Source organism: Pogonomyrmex barbatus, unplaced genomic scaffold (genome assembly GCF_055798465.1).
Source record: "Pogonomyrmex barbatus isolate J1 unplaced genomic scaffold, ASM5579846v1 scaffold17, whole genome shotgun sequence".
Taxonomy (NCBI): Eukaryota; Metazoa; Arthropoda; class Insecta; order Hymenoptera; family Formicidae; genus Pogonomyrmex; species Pogonomyrmex barbatus.
The window spans coordinates 3,431,839-3,450,078 of NW_028297113.1; the positions used below are offsets into that span (position 1 = coordinate 3,431,839).

Below are 18,240 nucleotides of genomic sequence, written 5' to 3' on the forward strand. Positions count from 1 at the left end.
TCATATAACAAATATTTCGGATTTTGTATGGGAAATAAGAGTAGAAGTGAATTATCGGACGAAATCTAAACTTCTCGTTTGTCAGTAAAAAAGATAAATTTTGAAAAAAGTATATATATATATATAATTTAAAGTTAATATCGACTAGATTTGCACTAAATTTCATATAACAAATATTTCGGATTTTTTATGGGAAATAAGAGCAGAAGTGAATCATCGGACAAAATCTAAATATCTTGTTTGCCAGTAAAGGAGATAAATTTTGAGAAAAAAAAGTATATACATACATGATTGACGATAATGTTAGCAATTTCCTATTCAGAATTGATCTCGTTCGTTTGAGCATGAAGTTTGGGCTATTTAACAGTAATACCGTATCCGGCGTATACAGTCCCCCTATCTCGGGGACGACTCTACTCAACAGCATGTTCGAATTTTCCAAGCCGCAGATTCGATTTCGCGTCGAAGCCAGGCGCAAAAGTCGACATCCGACAGGATGCACATTGCGGGGGCTTGATATGCGGCGATAATGCGCCGTCCGTTCTTCTCTATGGCACCCCTTCACTCGTCACGATAATCGTACACCAGGCGCGTAATTAATTTCACGGTCGAGCGGATCCTCAAGCGCGGCAAGGGAGGACGGTACGTGGAGAGACAGAGGGAGGATTAGTACTCACAGTGCACGGTAAGAGTGGCGCTCGCTGATATCGCCCCGACGCCGTTCTCCGCGTCGCAGATGTACGTCCCCTGGTCCAGGGGATTCACCCGCTCGATGTGTAAACTTTTGTCGTTCAGGATGTGCGCCCGGCCTATCGGCATCTTGCCGTCGTTTCGCCGCCACAGGATCTCCGGCTCCGGGTCGCCGCCCACCCTGCAGGCGAACTCCGCCGTTTGATCCGTGAGGATCGTCTGGTTCGATGGCATGGTCAGGAAGAACGGTTTCACTGCGAAGACAGAAACAGAGGATTTGGTTGGAAAACCCCCGACAGTGCCGGAAGGGAAGGGGCAAGGGGGAAGAGAGGAAGGGGGAAGGAGGAGGGGTCTGGTGTACTCCGAATTACGGCCCGCGGCTTTTCATCGGATTCCGGAACGGCTCCGCGGTCACAAATTGGCACGCGAATGTTATTTATTTAGCACAGTTTAATTACCGTCGTTTGCGACCCGTTTAAAAGAATAAACGACATCAGTAATTAATAAGTGGATGAATAAATGAAGGCGCGCCCGATATTAATAATCATGTTTCAAATGAACGATGACGTGTTCCATTTCGCTCGCGTTTTCACATTGAGAAATAAATTACCACACCGTAAAGTTTGGACCGTAAATATGTCAGATAGGCGATAAGCTAAAAAAAAAAAAAAGGAGAGAACGAAAGAGAGAAGAATTCATTATAGCGTATAAAATACCATATAGTAGTTGCAAACTAAATTGGATGACGCTATCAGAATGTAAAGTCACCGATACTTTAACCAGCAGTGTTCTCTCTCTCTCTCTTTCTCTTGAATATTTTATCCAAATTACAAACTTGGCGCAATCGCGAGACAGAACGATACTTATCGGACAATCAGGATTAGCATTAAGTGCGGCGTTAAACCGAGCTAAGCTCGACGATGTCTGCGAGTCTGTGCTTTCCTGATCGTGTAAAAAGGATGAGGAAGGTGGAGGAGGAGAAAGGGAGGGGGAGATAAGTAGGGCACATTTGTATAACGTGCCTCTGTTAAACACTTACCGTGAACCGTAAGGGTCGCTATCGCGGACTCCTTGGTGCCGACCATGTTTTCGGCGATGCACTGGTACTTGCCCTGATCGGCCGGCCTCACATCGGATATCATTAGGTTACCCCCGTCCACGAGGGTTATCCTGAAAACGGCCGATGAACGATTAATCAAGACGCGTGACGTTTCTCATTCGATAAGAGCGGCGGCGACGAAAATTACGACGATTAATTTCCGTCTGTAAGATCGACGACGTCTTTAAGTACCGCGGGGAAAGGAAACGTAATGGCTCGCTAATGTTCCAGATGCCCCGCGTTATCACATAATATATTATTATTATCGAAATACATTATTACCGTATTATGTCAGCCGGGTTTCGCAACCCCGGGCCGAGTGTCTATCGTTTTTGCGCCGTCTCGAGACAGTTTTCGACTCGACTCGACTCGACTCGACGAGACGCACCTCGTATGTTAATCGTTCCATTTCGGGAGAAACGCAATTTGTCTTGGTTCCTCCGAGAGGAACTTTCGGGAACGACGCGCATTTTCGTTTACCCTCGCTCCTCTCCCCTCGTCGGCCCCGTCGCCATCCCGATATTATTTATGCGAGGGAATAAGATGGGCGAAGGCGCGTACTCAAGACTGCGTACTTGACATTCCCGAGCCGTCCTTACCCGAGGGATCGGTTCTTCCCCGCGTCGGCGGTCGCGAGATTAAATGGCCGTCTCGTTGAAGGGGTGGCACATGCACAATATCGCGCGTATGGAGAACGCTGTTCGCGACGACGCGAATCGATCGAAAGCTCTCGATCGCGCTCTCTAATTTATAGTGTCAATTAATTTTCGCGTCGGTGGTGCTCGATTACCTCCCCCCCTTCCTCCCCCCTCTCTCTATCTCCCTCTCACGCTCCCCTCGTGCTCCCTTTGATCCGCTCTCGTCTCTCCTCTCCTCTCCGCGCCGACCATTCTTCCATCGCTCTCCGGGTCCCATTTTCCATCACGTTCCGCGCGTTTCGACGTGAGAAGAGAAAGAGAGAAGAGAAGAGGAGAGGAGAGGAGAGGAGAGGAGAGCAGAGAGGAGAGAAGAGAAGCGCGGTCTCGACGTACCGATACCGGCCGGATTTAATTCCAATCGGTTGTCCTAATTTATCGCGGCTTCGGGCTTTCCATCGGTAAATCCGGCGCGGGGACGGATGGCGGTGAACGGAGAAGGAGGAACAGAGAGAGGATAGGAGGGAGCGGGAGGGGCCGAGGGTTTCCGCGACGGAGGAGAGTACCCTATTGATCGAGACGAAGGAGAGGAAAATAGCCGTCGAAACGAGCGAGCGAATGAACGAGGAGCGTGTGCGAGTCTCGCCTCATTTCGTTTCGTTTCGTTTCGTTTTCGAGACACGAGAGAAACCTCGTGGAGAAAAAATGTCTCCATTCTCGCTTTCCGTCGGCTTTGCGCTCCCCCTCCCCCTCCCCCTCCCCTTCTGCCGCCCCTTTCGAAATCCGAAAAGGAACAGAAGGAGAAAAAAGAAAAATCGTATGTCACGTGCTCTTGGGTGTCGGGTCAAACGTGGTACTGCCGTACCATAGAGGACGGAAATCCATAAAAGAAAGAAGAAAGAATGTACCAGGGTTCCCCGAGAACGTTAAGCCACAACGCGTACAATACGGTGTAAGCGACGGTAAATGGAAGTAATTACGTGAAACCGGGGAAAAGCCGGGCCGTAACAGGGGTGAATTCAGAGTGACGAAACAATGAGAATAAGAAAATATCGTAAATCGCGACAGAGCTAAACAATTAATAATTTATCAAGCGGACGAATTATGCCCAATTTTTTACTCCGCTCTCGCGCTGCAGCATCGCGGGTAAATTTCTCCTTAATCCCCCCCGTGGATTTTTTTCTTCATCGCGCATTCGAGAACTTTGGTAATAAGAATCTTTTTTTTTTTCTTATCTCCGAGACGGAGTTTCGCCGATCGGAAGGGAGGTCGTGAGGGTCTACGGACATTCTTGCCGAGAGAAAGAGAGAAAGGGGAAGGGATCGCGGCGCGAAAAAAACTAAGAGGCGTTCAGCGCCCCATGAAAGTTTGATCGAGTCGATCCATGGGGATTCGGGGGAGAAAAAAAATCGCCCGTTCCGAGATACGAATGGCAGGCGGAGGAGCGTGGAAGTGTGCCGGGTCGTTACAACGAGGTGGCTCGCGCAAGCGTACGCTTAAAAGCCTGATCCTGGAGGAAGAGGAAATGAGAGAGTGAGAGTGAGAGGAAGAGAGAAAGGGATAGAGAAAGAGAGAAGCGGAAAAGGGGGAGGGGGAGGGGGGAGGGGGGAGGGAGGAGAGAGAGAGAGAGAGAGAGAGAGAGAGAGAGAGAGAGAGAGAGAGAGAGAGAGAGAGAGAGAGAGAGAGAGAGGTGTAAAGTTCGTACTCCGCCGAATTTATGCGCTGATTCCTGCACCGAGTCGAGTTGCGAGTCTCACGAGCCCGTTTCTCGTTCGATTACTACGCTTTGGGATAACGCGATCGCCGAGACGATACATAAATACGTAGGAACGTACCTGTCGATTATGCTCTTTATTATATGCCGAAATTACCACCGCGTGATTTATTATTAAATTGATAAGCCTCAGCGGGAAATTTTATTGACACATCCGCGCGGACGGATTTACTTCCGATTGATGAAAATATCAACGCGACGGAATTTAATACAGAGAGATATTCAACGCGTCATCGAGCGCCGCGAAATAGAAATGGATGATGTTTAAATCCGAGTCCATAAATGGACGCGGTTAATTTAATCTGTCGTCTCTTTTTCAATTTTAATCATAAAACGGCTTATAATAGCGAGAGACGATAGTACATATCAGATATCATATTTTAATGTGCAGATATCTGAAAAAAGAATATTTTAATATTCGGCCGCTGACAGATGGTGAGATGATTCCTCCGGTTTATCTTCGGCTCGCTCTGAAAGATCCGAGATACGAATATCTCGGAAGTGAAGGCAAACGCGAGAGATAACCGACCGTATTCGTATTAGTAATGGCATTTGATAGTGACTTTCTTTTTTGTTCCGGCGACGTCCCTTTTATCCCGGCGCGTCGCTGTTGGAATTAAGTTAATCCAAAGTTCCCACCACCATCATCCCTCCCTTTTCCTTTTCCACCCTCTCTCACGTCTATAAAAGTAGATTTCCCGCCGTAATCCCGCGAGCGTAAAAGTTGCTCTTACTGCCGCGACATTATTGTGCGTATGGAGACACACAGCGCAAAATTCTCGTATAGGCGCTTTTCATACGTGGCGCGACGCCTGCAATTTAATCGGGAATGAGAGCGGGATTTAAAGCGGGTGCGACGGCGGGGTGCGCGCGCGCGCGCACGCGTGCGCGTGCGCTTTTAAAAGGCCCGCAAATTGCGAACGCGATATATTTGTTATTGTTTTACCATTCACTCGAGGTCCAGATGACGAGATCGAATTAATTCGCCACGGCCGAGTAACGAAGCGCGCGTCAAAACACTCCGGCGCTTATTTTCGGATGGACTCAATTTACCGTTGTTTACTTGCTTATGTTTATCGCAGCCGAATGTGGTACGCAACTGTGATAAACACTCTAGTTTATATATTGACAATTGTAATGGTTCGAAGATAGAGTTACGTTTGTCTAGTCCATTTAGCGCTGGCGAGCCGGACGACAATCGGATAAAGGTAGACGAAAGGTAAAGGAAGACTTGTGGCTTAAAGTCATTTTCACGCTGCGGCAGCTGCCACGGCTCGTCGAAGTCTTTCTCTATGGGCGAGAGATGGGCCCCCGTGAAGGAGGAGAAAGGGGCCCATCTCGCTCATAGGCACGACGGCAAAATAGTCGACCCCGCATTTAATCACCATGCTTTTTCGCTTCGCGTCGAGCGTGCAATTTCGTTGCGTTTTCGGCCGTCGCGGTATGTCGAGCGAAATTCAAAGGGACAGGGACCGCGGGTCACAAAGAAAGCTCACCGTTTTGTCCCTTCCAGGTCTATTATGTGACCGTTCCTCTTCCAATGGAGGGTCGGCTCCGGATGGCCGCGAGGCGGTCCGCACTCCAGCAAAGCCGTCTCCCCGGCGGCGACCCTCGTGTTCTGTGGCTCCGCGCGAAACTCATCCCGCAGCACTGCAACAGACAACAACCCGTCACGATGATGCACCGCTGCATTACAAAGACAACTACGTTGCTAGTCTCCTCTGTCTGGGGATTGGACAATAATTTCCCAGGCGCAACTGGGACAACAAGTCCAGCGAACGCGCGCGAGCGAGAGAACGCTCTTGCCCTTTTCCTTTTTCGAGACGATGAAAGTAGGACGCGCTTATATATGTACATATATTTATTTACTTATTTATTTTTTTTTCTTTTTCGATTCTTCATCATCAAAGTCATTTTATCGAATCATTTTGATATCGATTTACTCGCTCGAGGTACGCTGTAACTACGTTCGGTTTGAAGCGCGCACTCTGAAGTTTTAACAAGCTTTCACAAAAGTCATCCGATTTTTCGCTCTCGTGTGCTTCGAGTGCAAAACTAGGACGAACTAAAATGAATTTCAAATACCCGGGAACACCTGAAAAAAGATGACATGTTCTTGGATGACCAAAATGTCTCGTCGGATCTCATGTGTGAATAATTCTTTCGCTGAAATCGCACTGCCGATTATCGGTTTTATTCAATAATACGTTTATTTGCACTCACGGTGAGACTCCGCTTTCGGAGAGGTCTCTCAAGATTTCTCTAAAATTACCTTGGACAATATTCAAATAACGGAAACCAAACAGCACCTATTTCGAGTGGAGAATATTTCTAGAATACTCACGCGTCTTTAGAAATTTGTGTATGAAAAGAACTAGATGCCCTATTCAGCCTTTGTAAAAATGCAGAGAGCGGTGAATAAGCGCTATATATATATATATATATACATAATATACATAATATATATATATTTATATATATATATATATATACACACACATAAACATAAAAATATTTGGAAGTTGACATTATTCATCCATTACATCCCATTAACAGAGGAATCCCGAACTTTGCCCCAGATGGATTAAGGCTCATATTTGAATTGTAAACAAAAAGTTACAAAACTGCGGGGGAGAGGAGGGGAGGGGAGTACAAGGAAATGCATACCATCGGATGCATTACCGGGTTAAGCGTGGAATGACTACGGAATGAAACTACGGGAAACACGCAGCGCGAGCACGAAGCCCGCCGCGTGTCGAGCTAGAAGATACGAATTGAAATTTGAGACGAACGGAGGGAAAGAGGACACGAGAGAGAGAGAGAGAGAGAGAGAGAGAGAGAGAGAGAGAAAGAGAGGGTATCCCTCGACAGAAGAAAGGTCGCTTTCATAGACGGCAAGGACGGCTTGAAAAACGTGGGTCGCTATCTCGGGTCCCGAGACCCTAACGATTCCGACGGTGAATCAAATGTAACGCAATTTCTCAGAAAACGAGAGAGAGGGAGGGAGGGAGGGAGGGAGGGAGGGAGATAAAGGGGTCGGCCTCTCGGCGTTCTCGGCGTAGAGTCGCTTCGCGATCCCGAGTCCAGCTTTCAACCCCTTTCGCCGTGTCGCAGTAGCACTCTGTAAACTTTTCCCGGGAATGACGTGCGCGGGAGGTCGGGACTCACCCTTATCTCTCCTACGTTTCTTCCCTCTTCCAATCCTCGCGGTCGCTGTGTGTATACCCCTTATACGGTATATACCGAATTTACGTGAATCCCATAGGCTACGCGCGCGCACACGGCAACGTGAAAAATGAGAATTGCGCCCCCGTGGGCCAGGTATACGTCACGTAAATAGGTACACGGTGCATACGGAATCAGGATCAGGATCGGGATCAGGCGCGCTCTTTATAGCCTGGGGTTTCCGGATTATTCGAGGCTCCTACTGTCTCAATCTAAGAGGGTATAAGATAGCCGAGAATAAATGTGTATGCGAAACAGGAGCGCAAAATGGTTTTCTAAAATCGATTAGGGCGACTGCGAGACGTATGACTCCAAAATTGCTTCTTCTGTCGCTCCAGATAATAGAATTATTTTATCATCGTACATTGAATAATTCTGCGATTACCATTTTTATCAGGTAAAAAGTACCGCTATACATTCATTATAATGTTAAATTTGTGATTTATATACATATATGCCGTATTGCGATTTTACTGTCATCTTCCCACGACTCTCCGATATAAATAAATTAAATAAAAATTAAGTTGCTAACAAAAGATAATCGCAATAAGTCGCGGTATCTTTTTAAATTACAGTGTCTAGACTACCGATACGATATGTGCGGATTAAGAGCTTACTGGAACTGTTCTCATTAGCGGCGGTCAGCCCGCTATTTTTTTGCGATAGCGCATTTTACCGCGCGGTCATTGGCGGCCGGCGCGGCGCGGCGCGGCGCGGCGCGGCGCGGTCGCCGAAGAAAATCTCAATCTCGCGTCGCGGATCTCGTTTACATTTACATAGAGCGGGACTCGAATCGATAATGTGACACGGTCGGGCGGTGCGCGCGCGAATGTCGCGACGTTACACGGGGCGTATCGGAGAGCGGCGGGCTAAAATTAGACCGCGCCGCGGCAAAATTATCTGGTCGTCGGTGTTACTACGTATCCGCGCACGGCCGCATTTACATAGGAATGGCGCGGCGTAAGGAGCGCTTTATTTATGCCGCGAACGCGAACCCGTTCGCGCGCGTTTTCCCGTCACGCGAACCCGGGGCGGACATCTCCCCCCCCCTCCCACCCCCGCTCGCTCGCGATGGCGCGCGCGACGACGGCGGTTTTCGGTCCCACGGCCGCGCGCGGCGCAGACCGCGCGATCGACGTACGAGCGACCACAGGGATTAACTTGCGTTTGGTCCCGAGCGCGATTTACTGATCGCGCCGAGAGAGGCTTCCCTCGCGGCGAGCCGACCGCGCGTCTCCCTACGCGAGCGCGATCGATATCATCGCAGCACTCCCGGGCATCCCGCCGCCGAATCCCCGAGTGTGTTTTCTGTGCCAACGACCGCGCATAATCGATATTTCACAGTTCGAGCGCCGCAGAGAGGAGAAAGGGAAAAAAAAAAGAAGGAAAAAAAAAAAAGAGGGAAAAGAGAAATCATTTTATCGGTCGCGTCGGAAGCGCCGTTCCTACAATCGGCATGAACACCGCGACCATATATCCCGTCGTCGCGGATCGTTAGCCGCCGTAAAGCACACACGCACGCACGCGTTGTCGCGCGTATTACACGCGCGCAGACGGAACACACACGCGTACGCACGGCGGGGGGGGGAGGAGGTCGGGGCGAGAGGAGACACGCGCACATCGCCACTTCCCTTCCGTGTAATGCCCGTTAATTTGGTATTGTAGACGATCGTGGCTAATGGTTTCCAGCCGGGAGCCAGGAGTATCGACCAAATTTCGATGACGCCGTATTATCATCGCGCTGAATGCGCTTTAATGAAGCGTGCATCCAGTCGCGTAACGAATGTCGTAACGACCGGGCCCAATTACGCGGCAAGAAATCGCGCCGTCGCAAAACGCGACGGGGGCGAGCGTGTCACTTTCGTCGGAATGTTTAGGCGAGGCAAACTTCGTCGGGGGGAGGAGGGAAGGGAGAAGGGAGGGAGGAGGTTGTTGGTCAGGAAGAAACGTGTCGCGCAAAACAGAGGGGCAAAACGGCCAAACTTTGGCACTATTAGTGTCGACGAGATACGGGATGTGTTCACACGGGCGGTATACACGAGCTCTCTTTGGGGAATCAACGATCTTCTCCCGAGTTCCTACTTGGTTTAAACTTACGAGAGTTGATTTTTAACATAAATATGAGGAACATCTTCGCGAGTCGTAAACATATTCAATTTGGCGCGAATCTTGCCTCATGATGATATGAATATCCGACGTCGGAAGTCTCTCGCAAAAAAAATGCAGATGATTAATCTTTATTAAGCAAAAATTATCTTTCGACATTTTAACAAATTCATAGAGGCAGAAGGCGACGATAAAATTCAGCTTGTAATATAATTTTAACGTCTTATGTCTCACTACTGTTATCATAAAAATCCCTAATGTCTTTTTAAAACGTTTCTCTATGATGGGCGAGCAACTCATTTCGAAGAGCGGCTTCCCTCTTACACGACCACCGAGGTCCAATTAGCTCGAGATACGCGTCTCCGTTCGCGGTATCGGCAATCGCACTCATCAACCGTCCGTCACATCGCTTTCGGTCCCTCGTTCGCAGGATAATTCCAGTCCAGCAATTACTTAGTCGGCCATTCGTCGACGTTACGTTAAGCGTTCGAAGCGGACGTCGTCATTCGTCCCTCCCTCCCTCCCTCCCTCTCTCTTTCTCTCTCTCCCCCCCCCCCCCTATCCGCTCTCACGCTTACTCTCTCTCGTAATCGAGCCTGAATGGCAGGATCGAGATATCGCGCTAATAGCACCTAAAGCTCCTCGCTTTTCGTTAAAGTCTTTCGAGCACGATGATTCCTACCCGCCGGCGGAGAGGCTACGTTTTTACGTGTTTCTCCCTCGTTTCCATCCCTCTCTCTCTCTCTCTCTCTCTCTCTCTCTCTCTCTCTCTCTCTCTCTCCTTTCGAGCAAGCGATGGGTGGAAGTTAAAGACGCTAGTTGCCGGCAGTTGGCGGCGAGTGAGTCGCTCCAGCGAAATCTAATCCAAGTTTATACGTGCTTCCAGTCCAATTAGGTACAAGTAGGCACCGGAGCGCGAGGTAGCGGCGGTGGTGGTGGTGGCGGTGGCGGCAACGGCGGTGGCGGCGGCGGCTGCCTCGTCGTCGTCTTGGGACGCGATCCACGTTTCCGTAATAACGACGTTTACGCGACGGGGGGAAAACTGCGCGCGTGTACGCGAGTAAAGCGCGATGGGTTATCCCCCGGCGGGTACGAGCATTCGGTGCTTTAAGGCTCGTAAAGCTCGACAGTAACCAGGCCGGCTCTTATTTCGTCGAACTTGAGAGTGTCGTCCGACTTTTCGTTCGTTCCTCTCCTTCCACCCCCTCCCCACCCCCTGCTCCCCCTTTACCGCCCTTTAATCCTCCGGGCGCGCGCGAAACGATATTACGCTCGCTATATAGCTGTGTCGCATCAGCTGGGCGTAACGAGACTCATCGTTTCTCGGTGAAAAGTTATCAACAGCCCTGACGACGAATCCGCTAGAATTGCGGCGATGCACTTTTAACTGTTAAAATCTCTCCCGGCAGGGTACTTTCCGCGGAGCACGTTGTAATACGCGAACACTTTATACCCGAGTCGTTTCTTAACAAATTTTTAACAAAAGATTATGCCTCGAAGTACCCCGCGAACTTTCGTTTAATTAAAATCTGCCTGAAATTAAAAAAAAAAAAAAAGAAAAAGAAAAAAGAGATGTGGGAGAGAGAGAGAGAGAGAGAGAGAGAGAGAGAAAGTTTCTGTCGCTTATACACATTTCTGAAATTTTATATCGAGGTATAATGCTTTATATTAAAACGTTAATGTATAATGTATAATAGCCATTTTATTCGCTATTTCGCCAAATATGTAAAGCATTTTACTGAAATCCTCTCTCTGAAAAAAGGCTTAATAAATGGGGCTCAGAAAGCCCTTTACGGCACGTTCTAAAGTCGGTTTCTCAAAAAGCGATATCCCGGAGAAAACGAGCCGCCCGTCGCCGTTACTCTCTGCTGCTTCAACCTGTCGTTTCATTACTCTCTCTCGCTTCCTCTGTCTCTCTTTCTCTTTCTTTCTCTCCTTCTCTTTCCTTGACGTCGCCTGCTGCCCTGCCGTTTCTTAACTACTCGTCCAAAGGGATAAGCGGTCGAGCCTTATTCTACGCGATAATGAGACAGCGGGCGGTACTTGGAAGCCCTCCGCAACGGAAGGGAATGAGGCAGGCAGAGGGGGAGGGGGGAGGGGGGGAGGGGGGGGGGGGAGGCGAACGTAGTAGCGCGTAGGCAAACGACCTCCAATTAACAGATGTTGGATTTGGAGCGAAAGAATTGAAGGGTCCTTCCTGCCCTTCTGCGCCCCGTTTTGTTCTACGCGCGCTCTATGGGCCAACTAATGAGAATATCGTGCACTCTTTTTGTGAGGCGGGCGGACGCGTGTACACGTGCTCGTGACATACAGGGTGCGAGCGAAAATCCACGCAAAATGAGCTCAGAAGAGATTTCCGCAAATATACGGGACTGTGTGAGCGCCGCGTTTATCTCGTGCACTTAAACGCTCGTCCTGATTATCGTCACGCTCGAACACCTCGCGAGGCGATTTCCTCGTCGGAAAGTTTGCACTCTCGCGATGCGATTCTCAAGCGCGGCACCTCGGCGAGAAAAAGAAAAATATCGTGTGACCCGACAATTCACATTAATAAATGATATAAACGTTCAATCGATGTATATATATATATATATATAGTAAGAATGGGATATCGATCAGCGCAATACCTGTTACGTCGTGACATACCAGCTATTACTTATCGTACTCCCACGGGAAGTTTAACGCTACTCTCAGAACGATCGTCGATGTATCTCGACGCGACGAGCGGCAACTTCGAGAGGCGGTATTTGCGGAGTCATGTTTACGCAAACTTCTCCCGTTCTTCCCCCCTCTTTTTTTTTTCGTCGTGCTCGTGCTACCTTCTTGCGAAGTTTCTTGCGAAGTCGCACGAGTTGCGGCACGTTTTACTTACACCCTGTATACATAATGATGACGACGACGACGACGACGACGACGACGAGGAGGAGAAGGACAAGGAGGACACGAGCGAGCAGCTAGACGTCCAGGCATGTACGAGCGTAACCCTCTGCGCGCGACAAGGGGGTCGGGGGAGACACGGGGCGCAACCCTCGTCGGGATATATACGGGTGTGGACTGAGAACCATCTAGGAACGCTTGTACTCCCTTGCCTGCCAGAATGCACGGCACTTGACCAGCTTGGAGAATTGAGAGGGAGAATCGCAGAGAGAAGATAGAAATGGAACGAGCGAGAACAAGAGAGAGAGAGAGAGAGAGAGAGAGAGAGAGAGAGAGAGAGGGGGGGGGAGGGGGGAGAGAATATTGTTTGGACGATGCGCCGCGTAGCAAATGATGGGAATATAACAACGAGAATAAAGGACGTTCATCAGGATAACGGAGGATTCCAGGCGATCCGGATACCTCAGCTGACCTATCAATCTTTTCCTTTCGTCGATATGGATCAGATACGAGTAGTAGCTAAAAAGACTTACAGTCGCGTGTGCGTTTATTTCACACGATACCGTAATGTTTAAAATTTTTCTTCTATTACTTTTTGTTTCCTTCGCCCTTTAGAGTTAATTTTTATAAATAACAGATCAGATAAGAAACCTCCGGCACAGTTCCGGGAACGTTTGAAGTAGAGCGCTTTCTGACGGGGGGCACACGACTCCCGTTACATAAAAATGGAGGACGCTAATTGTACGCGGGGTGCTCCTTAACGTAGAATTACGCACAACTTTTAATTCCAAACGGGCGTGTATGGTATAATGCACGCCCCGCGCAAATCAACGTCAACACATCACCCGCCCACCGCGATGAAAAGGGTTAATCGCTCACGTCGTAACATTTTGGCCCGCTTAGAGATGTATGTTTAGGCCCGTGGCGTGCTCGCTGATACAACAAGCGGTCGCTTATTCCGACATCGATCGTGGATATCGTGTTCGTTTATTTCCAGGACCGACGATAAAGAATCTCGACTGTATTTTCACGCAACCGCGCTCCGCTCCGAGTACGAGTGTACGAGTGATATGCAGCTATCGCGTTATCCAACCGAGCAAGAACGAACTTTCGAGTCTGACTCTTAACCCTTTCCGGTTCAGCGATTTCAATTTACGTCATCTACATTGTATCTTCTGTATACGCGGAACCGGCGCGGCGGCGCGGCGTTTAACTGCGGAGTTTGCAGAAGAGATCTTCGAGTAACGATCCTTCACATGCGAACGTACACACATCCACACATACACAGATATCCGCTCACGTCGAAATAGAATAGAAAAAATATTTGCGCACACTTTGAGAATCGATCCGCCGGAGATCAAATCCGCCAATTAGCGAGTAAACGGTCCTCGCTTGCAGCCGGGGCTTGCGCAACGTTTGTTTAAAATCATTAGCGGTCCTCCTACCGAGCGAAGCTCCAGGCTCGTATGAAACCCATCGTTAGTGGTTAGAGAAGGATCTGCGACTAACGGATCGTATCTGCCGTGCTATATTCGGTCCCCAATCCCGGTCTTTATTTAACCGAAGTATCCGCTCGGGGGGATTTGGTCCTCGGCGAACGGGATTAATTGAAAAATCCGCCCGCACGTGTCCGACGCGTTACAAGTGCGAGATATTACCGTTTCTCGCTGAAACATTTCCTTGACTCCTACAGCGGCTCATCGTGCCTCATTTAATTTCGCGTGAGCGTCGCTGACGCCATGAAACGTCCTTGAGGACTCGGCCGATAAATCGCGGCGAGTCGAGAGGTGGATGGGCGAGACAAGGGTAAATTTTTTTAAGTTACCTTAAGCTGGAGCAAAAGCGTAAGAGGGCGCACAAAGGGAGCCTTTTTAACCATTCGCGAGCGAGCGCGTTCCAAGTACGAGAATTTATAAAGCGTGTTTCTCCCACCTCCCACTCCCCGCATGTCCCTCGCAGAACGGCCGTCATTACGAGACGGAGAGCGGTTGTTGCAAATGAAGTTACCCTCCCCTTCCCCCCCCCCTTCCTCCGAGTGGAGAAACTCGCGAGCGCGAGCTAAAAAATTTCCCGGAGTGACCGGAGCATTCGCGGGAGATGAAATGTAATGCCGCCGTCGCTGCCGCCGTCGCTGCCGCCGTCGCGTGTTTCTTACGCGGATCATCGTCGTCGCTTATGCGTCGTGGAAAAAGCATCCTTTCCGGTCTATATACACACGAGCGCGCACATATTCCGGGCTCCGTCTCGTAAATCTCCTCTGCGCGGCTTCCACCGGCGGTGCGCGAAGAATAGCTCGCATTGAATGCTCGCATAAAACGATATTTATCGGCGTCGCGTTCGACGATGTTCGCCGCGACAATCGCCGAGCCACTCATATTTGTTTGCGCGCGCTAAAGCACCGGTGAAGGTATAGACATACCTCCGTGGCTCGTTGTTTTATCCATTAGATCCCACAATCGCGGATGATCATGAAAAATATTCCAGGATTCAGAACAGGACGGTGCGCGACTGGCTGCTGCTGCTGCTCCGAAGGGAGAACTCGCGGAAATTGATAAAATAAATTTAATTTTTATACCCGTCCCTCCGTTGCATTTTATAAATAAAATAAAATAAAATAAAAGATACCATTCCAATCAACTCGCGTTATCTTTAGCGGTTCACGGGAAATAACTGAAAATACGAAATGTAAACATCGAGCGTGATATATCTCGTCCAATTGAAATCTTTAAGAGAATAACCTAATTCAATCAAACGAGAGAGAGAGAGAGAGAGAGAGAGAGAGAGAGAGATTTTTCTGAAAAATACCTTCATCGATTTAATATTTCGTTTAAAGAGACGCCGAGGAGAGAGCGAAGCGGGCGGATATATCGAATCGACGCTTTTACACAATTTAATTCAATTGATACGCTTCCGGAATAGATTCCGGGAGAAGCGGGCGGAGAGAGAGAGAGAGAGAGAGAGAGAGAGAGAGAGAGAGAGAGAGGAGATTAAAGGGTATATACGTGTACCGCTACATGTGTCTATACATATGAGCGTTCATCGAGAGAGGCTATTCAACGGTGCGCGATGCCGTGCCGCGAGAAAGAATCGAATCGCGCTTCTTCGGCACGAGTGCACCCACCGCACGCCATCGGCGTGCATTCCATCCAGGCTCCCAAGTACGTGTATATGAGGCCGCGAACGCGGCCAGAGCCGCTTCATACATCGCGCTACCGCGTGAGAAAGGGACAGACAGATAGACACAGAGACAGAGAGAGCGTATGCGGGATGGTCGTTCTCGAGCTAAGAGAGCGTACCATATTCGATATAATTAAAGTGCATAAATAAGCCACAATGGTACAAGGAGACTCCGGCGGCTGGTCGGCAATGCGCGGCGCGGCAGAGCCTAGCTATTCGCCGCCGAGGAGGTAGGCGAGCAAGAAAGGTAAGAGAGTATTCAATGCAAATGCCCGCCGGAAAGTTTCTTCTCGGTCGGCATGACCGCGTGTGCTGCGCCGCTCTTTCTCTCTCTCTCTCTCCCCCCTGTCTTTCTTTCTTTTTCTCTCTTTCTCCGCTCGCTGCATCTCGCGGCTACTACACGTACATACGTACGTGTATATAGGCCCGTATACGGGTCGCGCGCGATACGCTCGATCGAGGAGGAGGCCCCGTGGGCGAGCGCCTGCCTACCTGCACGCGCGTTTATAAGCCACTCTCCACCGGAAGGCTATCGAATCTGGATTTATCTTCCTCCTCGATTTATACTAGCGCGCGCGTGCGACACACACACACACACACACACACACACACACACACACACACACACACACACACACGCACGCACGCACGCACGCACGCACGCACGCACGCACGCACGCACGCACGCACACACGTACGAGGGATAGAGGAGGGAAGGAGAGGGAGCACACGTACACACGCCCCGGTTCGCCGGTCATTATCTGTACCGCGCGTTTCGCCGCGGGCCGCGCGCGGCTTTGCATTTTCAACGTGTCGGTCGGAATACGCGAGCACGCCGCCGCCACCGCCACCGCCGCCACCGCCGCCGCCACCGCCGCCGCCACCGCCACCGCCGTCCAACGAACGACGCCACACCGCGTTCTCGCGGGGATTCCGGATATATACATTGGAATGGATGCACTGGTCTGTCGGTCGGTCCACCGGGAGGGGCCCGCCGGGCCTCTCTTTCTCTCTCTCGACGTGTCGGATATAACACGCGGCGTCATGTTATACAGGGTGTTACGGATGGCGAAGGATATTTCGCGGACAGATCCCTTCGATCTCGCCTCGGAGCCTCTGCTAGACTCTCTGTCAAATACCCTTTCCGAAAATACCATAGAAAACGTTCCATAAATCCTCATGCGAAAGCGCATGACGCGCCGCGCGTACGATTTTTTTTCATGATATTTATAGGAAGCGTATTTTAGCGTGGAACTCGATCAATCTGAAAATCTGATATTGGCTGGTTTTTTTTAATCGTACTAAAATACAACTTGGTAAAATGGTATAAATAAAAACGTCAAGATTAGATTCTCGTATTTATTTTTTCAAGGAGACCGAGAGAGAGAGATTGATTCGACTTTGATATATATATATATATATATATATATATATATATATATATTTATATAATATCGTAATACGGAACAGGTTGCGTTTAAACGATACTTTAGCATGTTCTCGTGATAATTAGCATTTTCACCGCTATCAACCTTTCCAACAGAAGAACATTATCTCGACAGAAGATCTTTAAAAAATTCTCTCACATTTTAATTAATCTCCCTCTCCCGGGACGGTGGAAATGTTTAATGGCACAACGGAAAATATCCGGTCTGATTTCCAAAGTGTTGTGTATTCGTAACGACCGTCATAAACTTAAAAGCCTAGGACGGACACGCCACGGCGTCGGAGAGGGTGAGGCGCGTCCGAGTGAGTTTCGTTACATGTTCGCGCTTAAATGGAGACATTTTTTTAATGGTCATGGACCGTCGTCGTATTGCGAGCGGCCCCAGGCCCTTATAAGTCGTCCCGTCCGCGTCGCGCGACAGCCGCGCGCCGCGCTAACGCGTGGATTAAAATCGGCGCAACGCGCGGCCAGTAAATCTGGTCGGGCAACAATGTGATTAAGTCGCAGATAGACCGTAGCATGTGTGCGCACCGCTCGCACATTTATCGCGAGATAGGTGAAAAATTATTTTCCCGGGCGCGCGCGGAAAAATGCATTTCCCGGCGGTGCCGCCGCCGCTGCCGCCGCCGCCGCCGCCGCCGCCGCCGCCGCCGCCGCGAGAGACCGATGGGAAATTGTATCGCGGATGTTGTTTTGTTTCGCGGATTCGCAATGCCCGGCTTTTTACACGGTCCGCCGTATTTACGCGCGGGCAGCCGAAGCGCGCGATGCTTTCGGACAGAGGAGTAGCCGGATTGTCAAACATCACGGCGCGCGATACCGTTTGCCCAAGCCGCCCGAATGTTTTCGATCGGGATTTTTGAAAACCCCGATATAATGCACGCGAATGCAATTTCCGATCCGCCGCCAACACACGGAAAAATGTGCCGCCTTAGATCATATTTCTCACGGATTTGCATGTAAAGTGTTAAATTTAAACTCATTGAAATTACATTCGGCGGGCACCTGCCGTGTTGTACCATATATATCTCCCGGACGCTCGCCGGCCGGCTTTCTCCCGAAATCCAAAGCCGAATAACTGGATCATCGTCGTGAAAATACCTCTTTCGAGATATAAACAATTTGATGCGACATTCCCCGAGATTAAATCTCCGGTTATCGACAGGGAAGCACGTCCCGCGAGTCTTACCAAAACAGGACGTGGATATAC

The 18,240-nt window shown here is 49.6% G+C and overlaps 1 protein-coding gene across 2 annotated transcripts in view; it reads right to left on the reverse strand.

Annotated features, from left to right (window-relative positions):
- Window positions 1-18,240, reverse strand: part of LOC105431167 (roundabout homolog 2) — a 96,789-nt gene that overhangs the window by 13,321 nt on the left and 65,228 nt on the right. For both annotated transcript variants that reach the window (XR_016138773.1, XM_011645196.2), the window contains exons 3-5: window positions 5,695-5,848; window positions 1,730-1,860; window positions 678-944 (exon numbers count right to left, since the gene is read on the reverse strand). Coding sequence is in view for 1 of the 2 variants with exons in the window: in XM_011645196.2 (XP_011643498.2) it covers window positions 678-944; window positions 1,730-1,860; window positions 5,695-5,848 (552 nt within the window). In the remaining variant the exon portion in view is untranslated. The remainder of the gene's footprint in view (window positions 1-677; window positions 945-1,729; window positions 1,861-5,694; window positions 5,849-18,240) is intronic.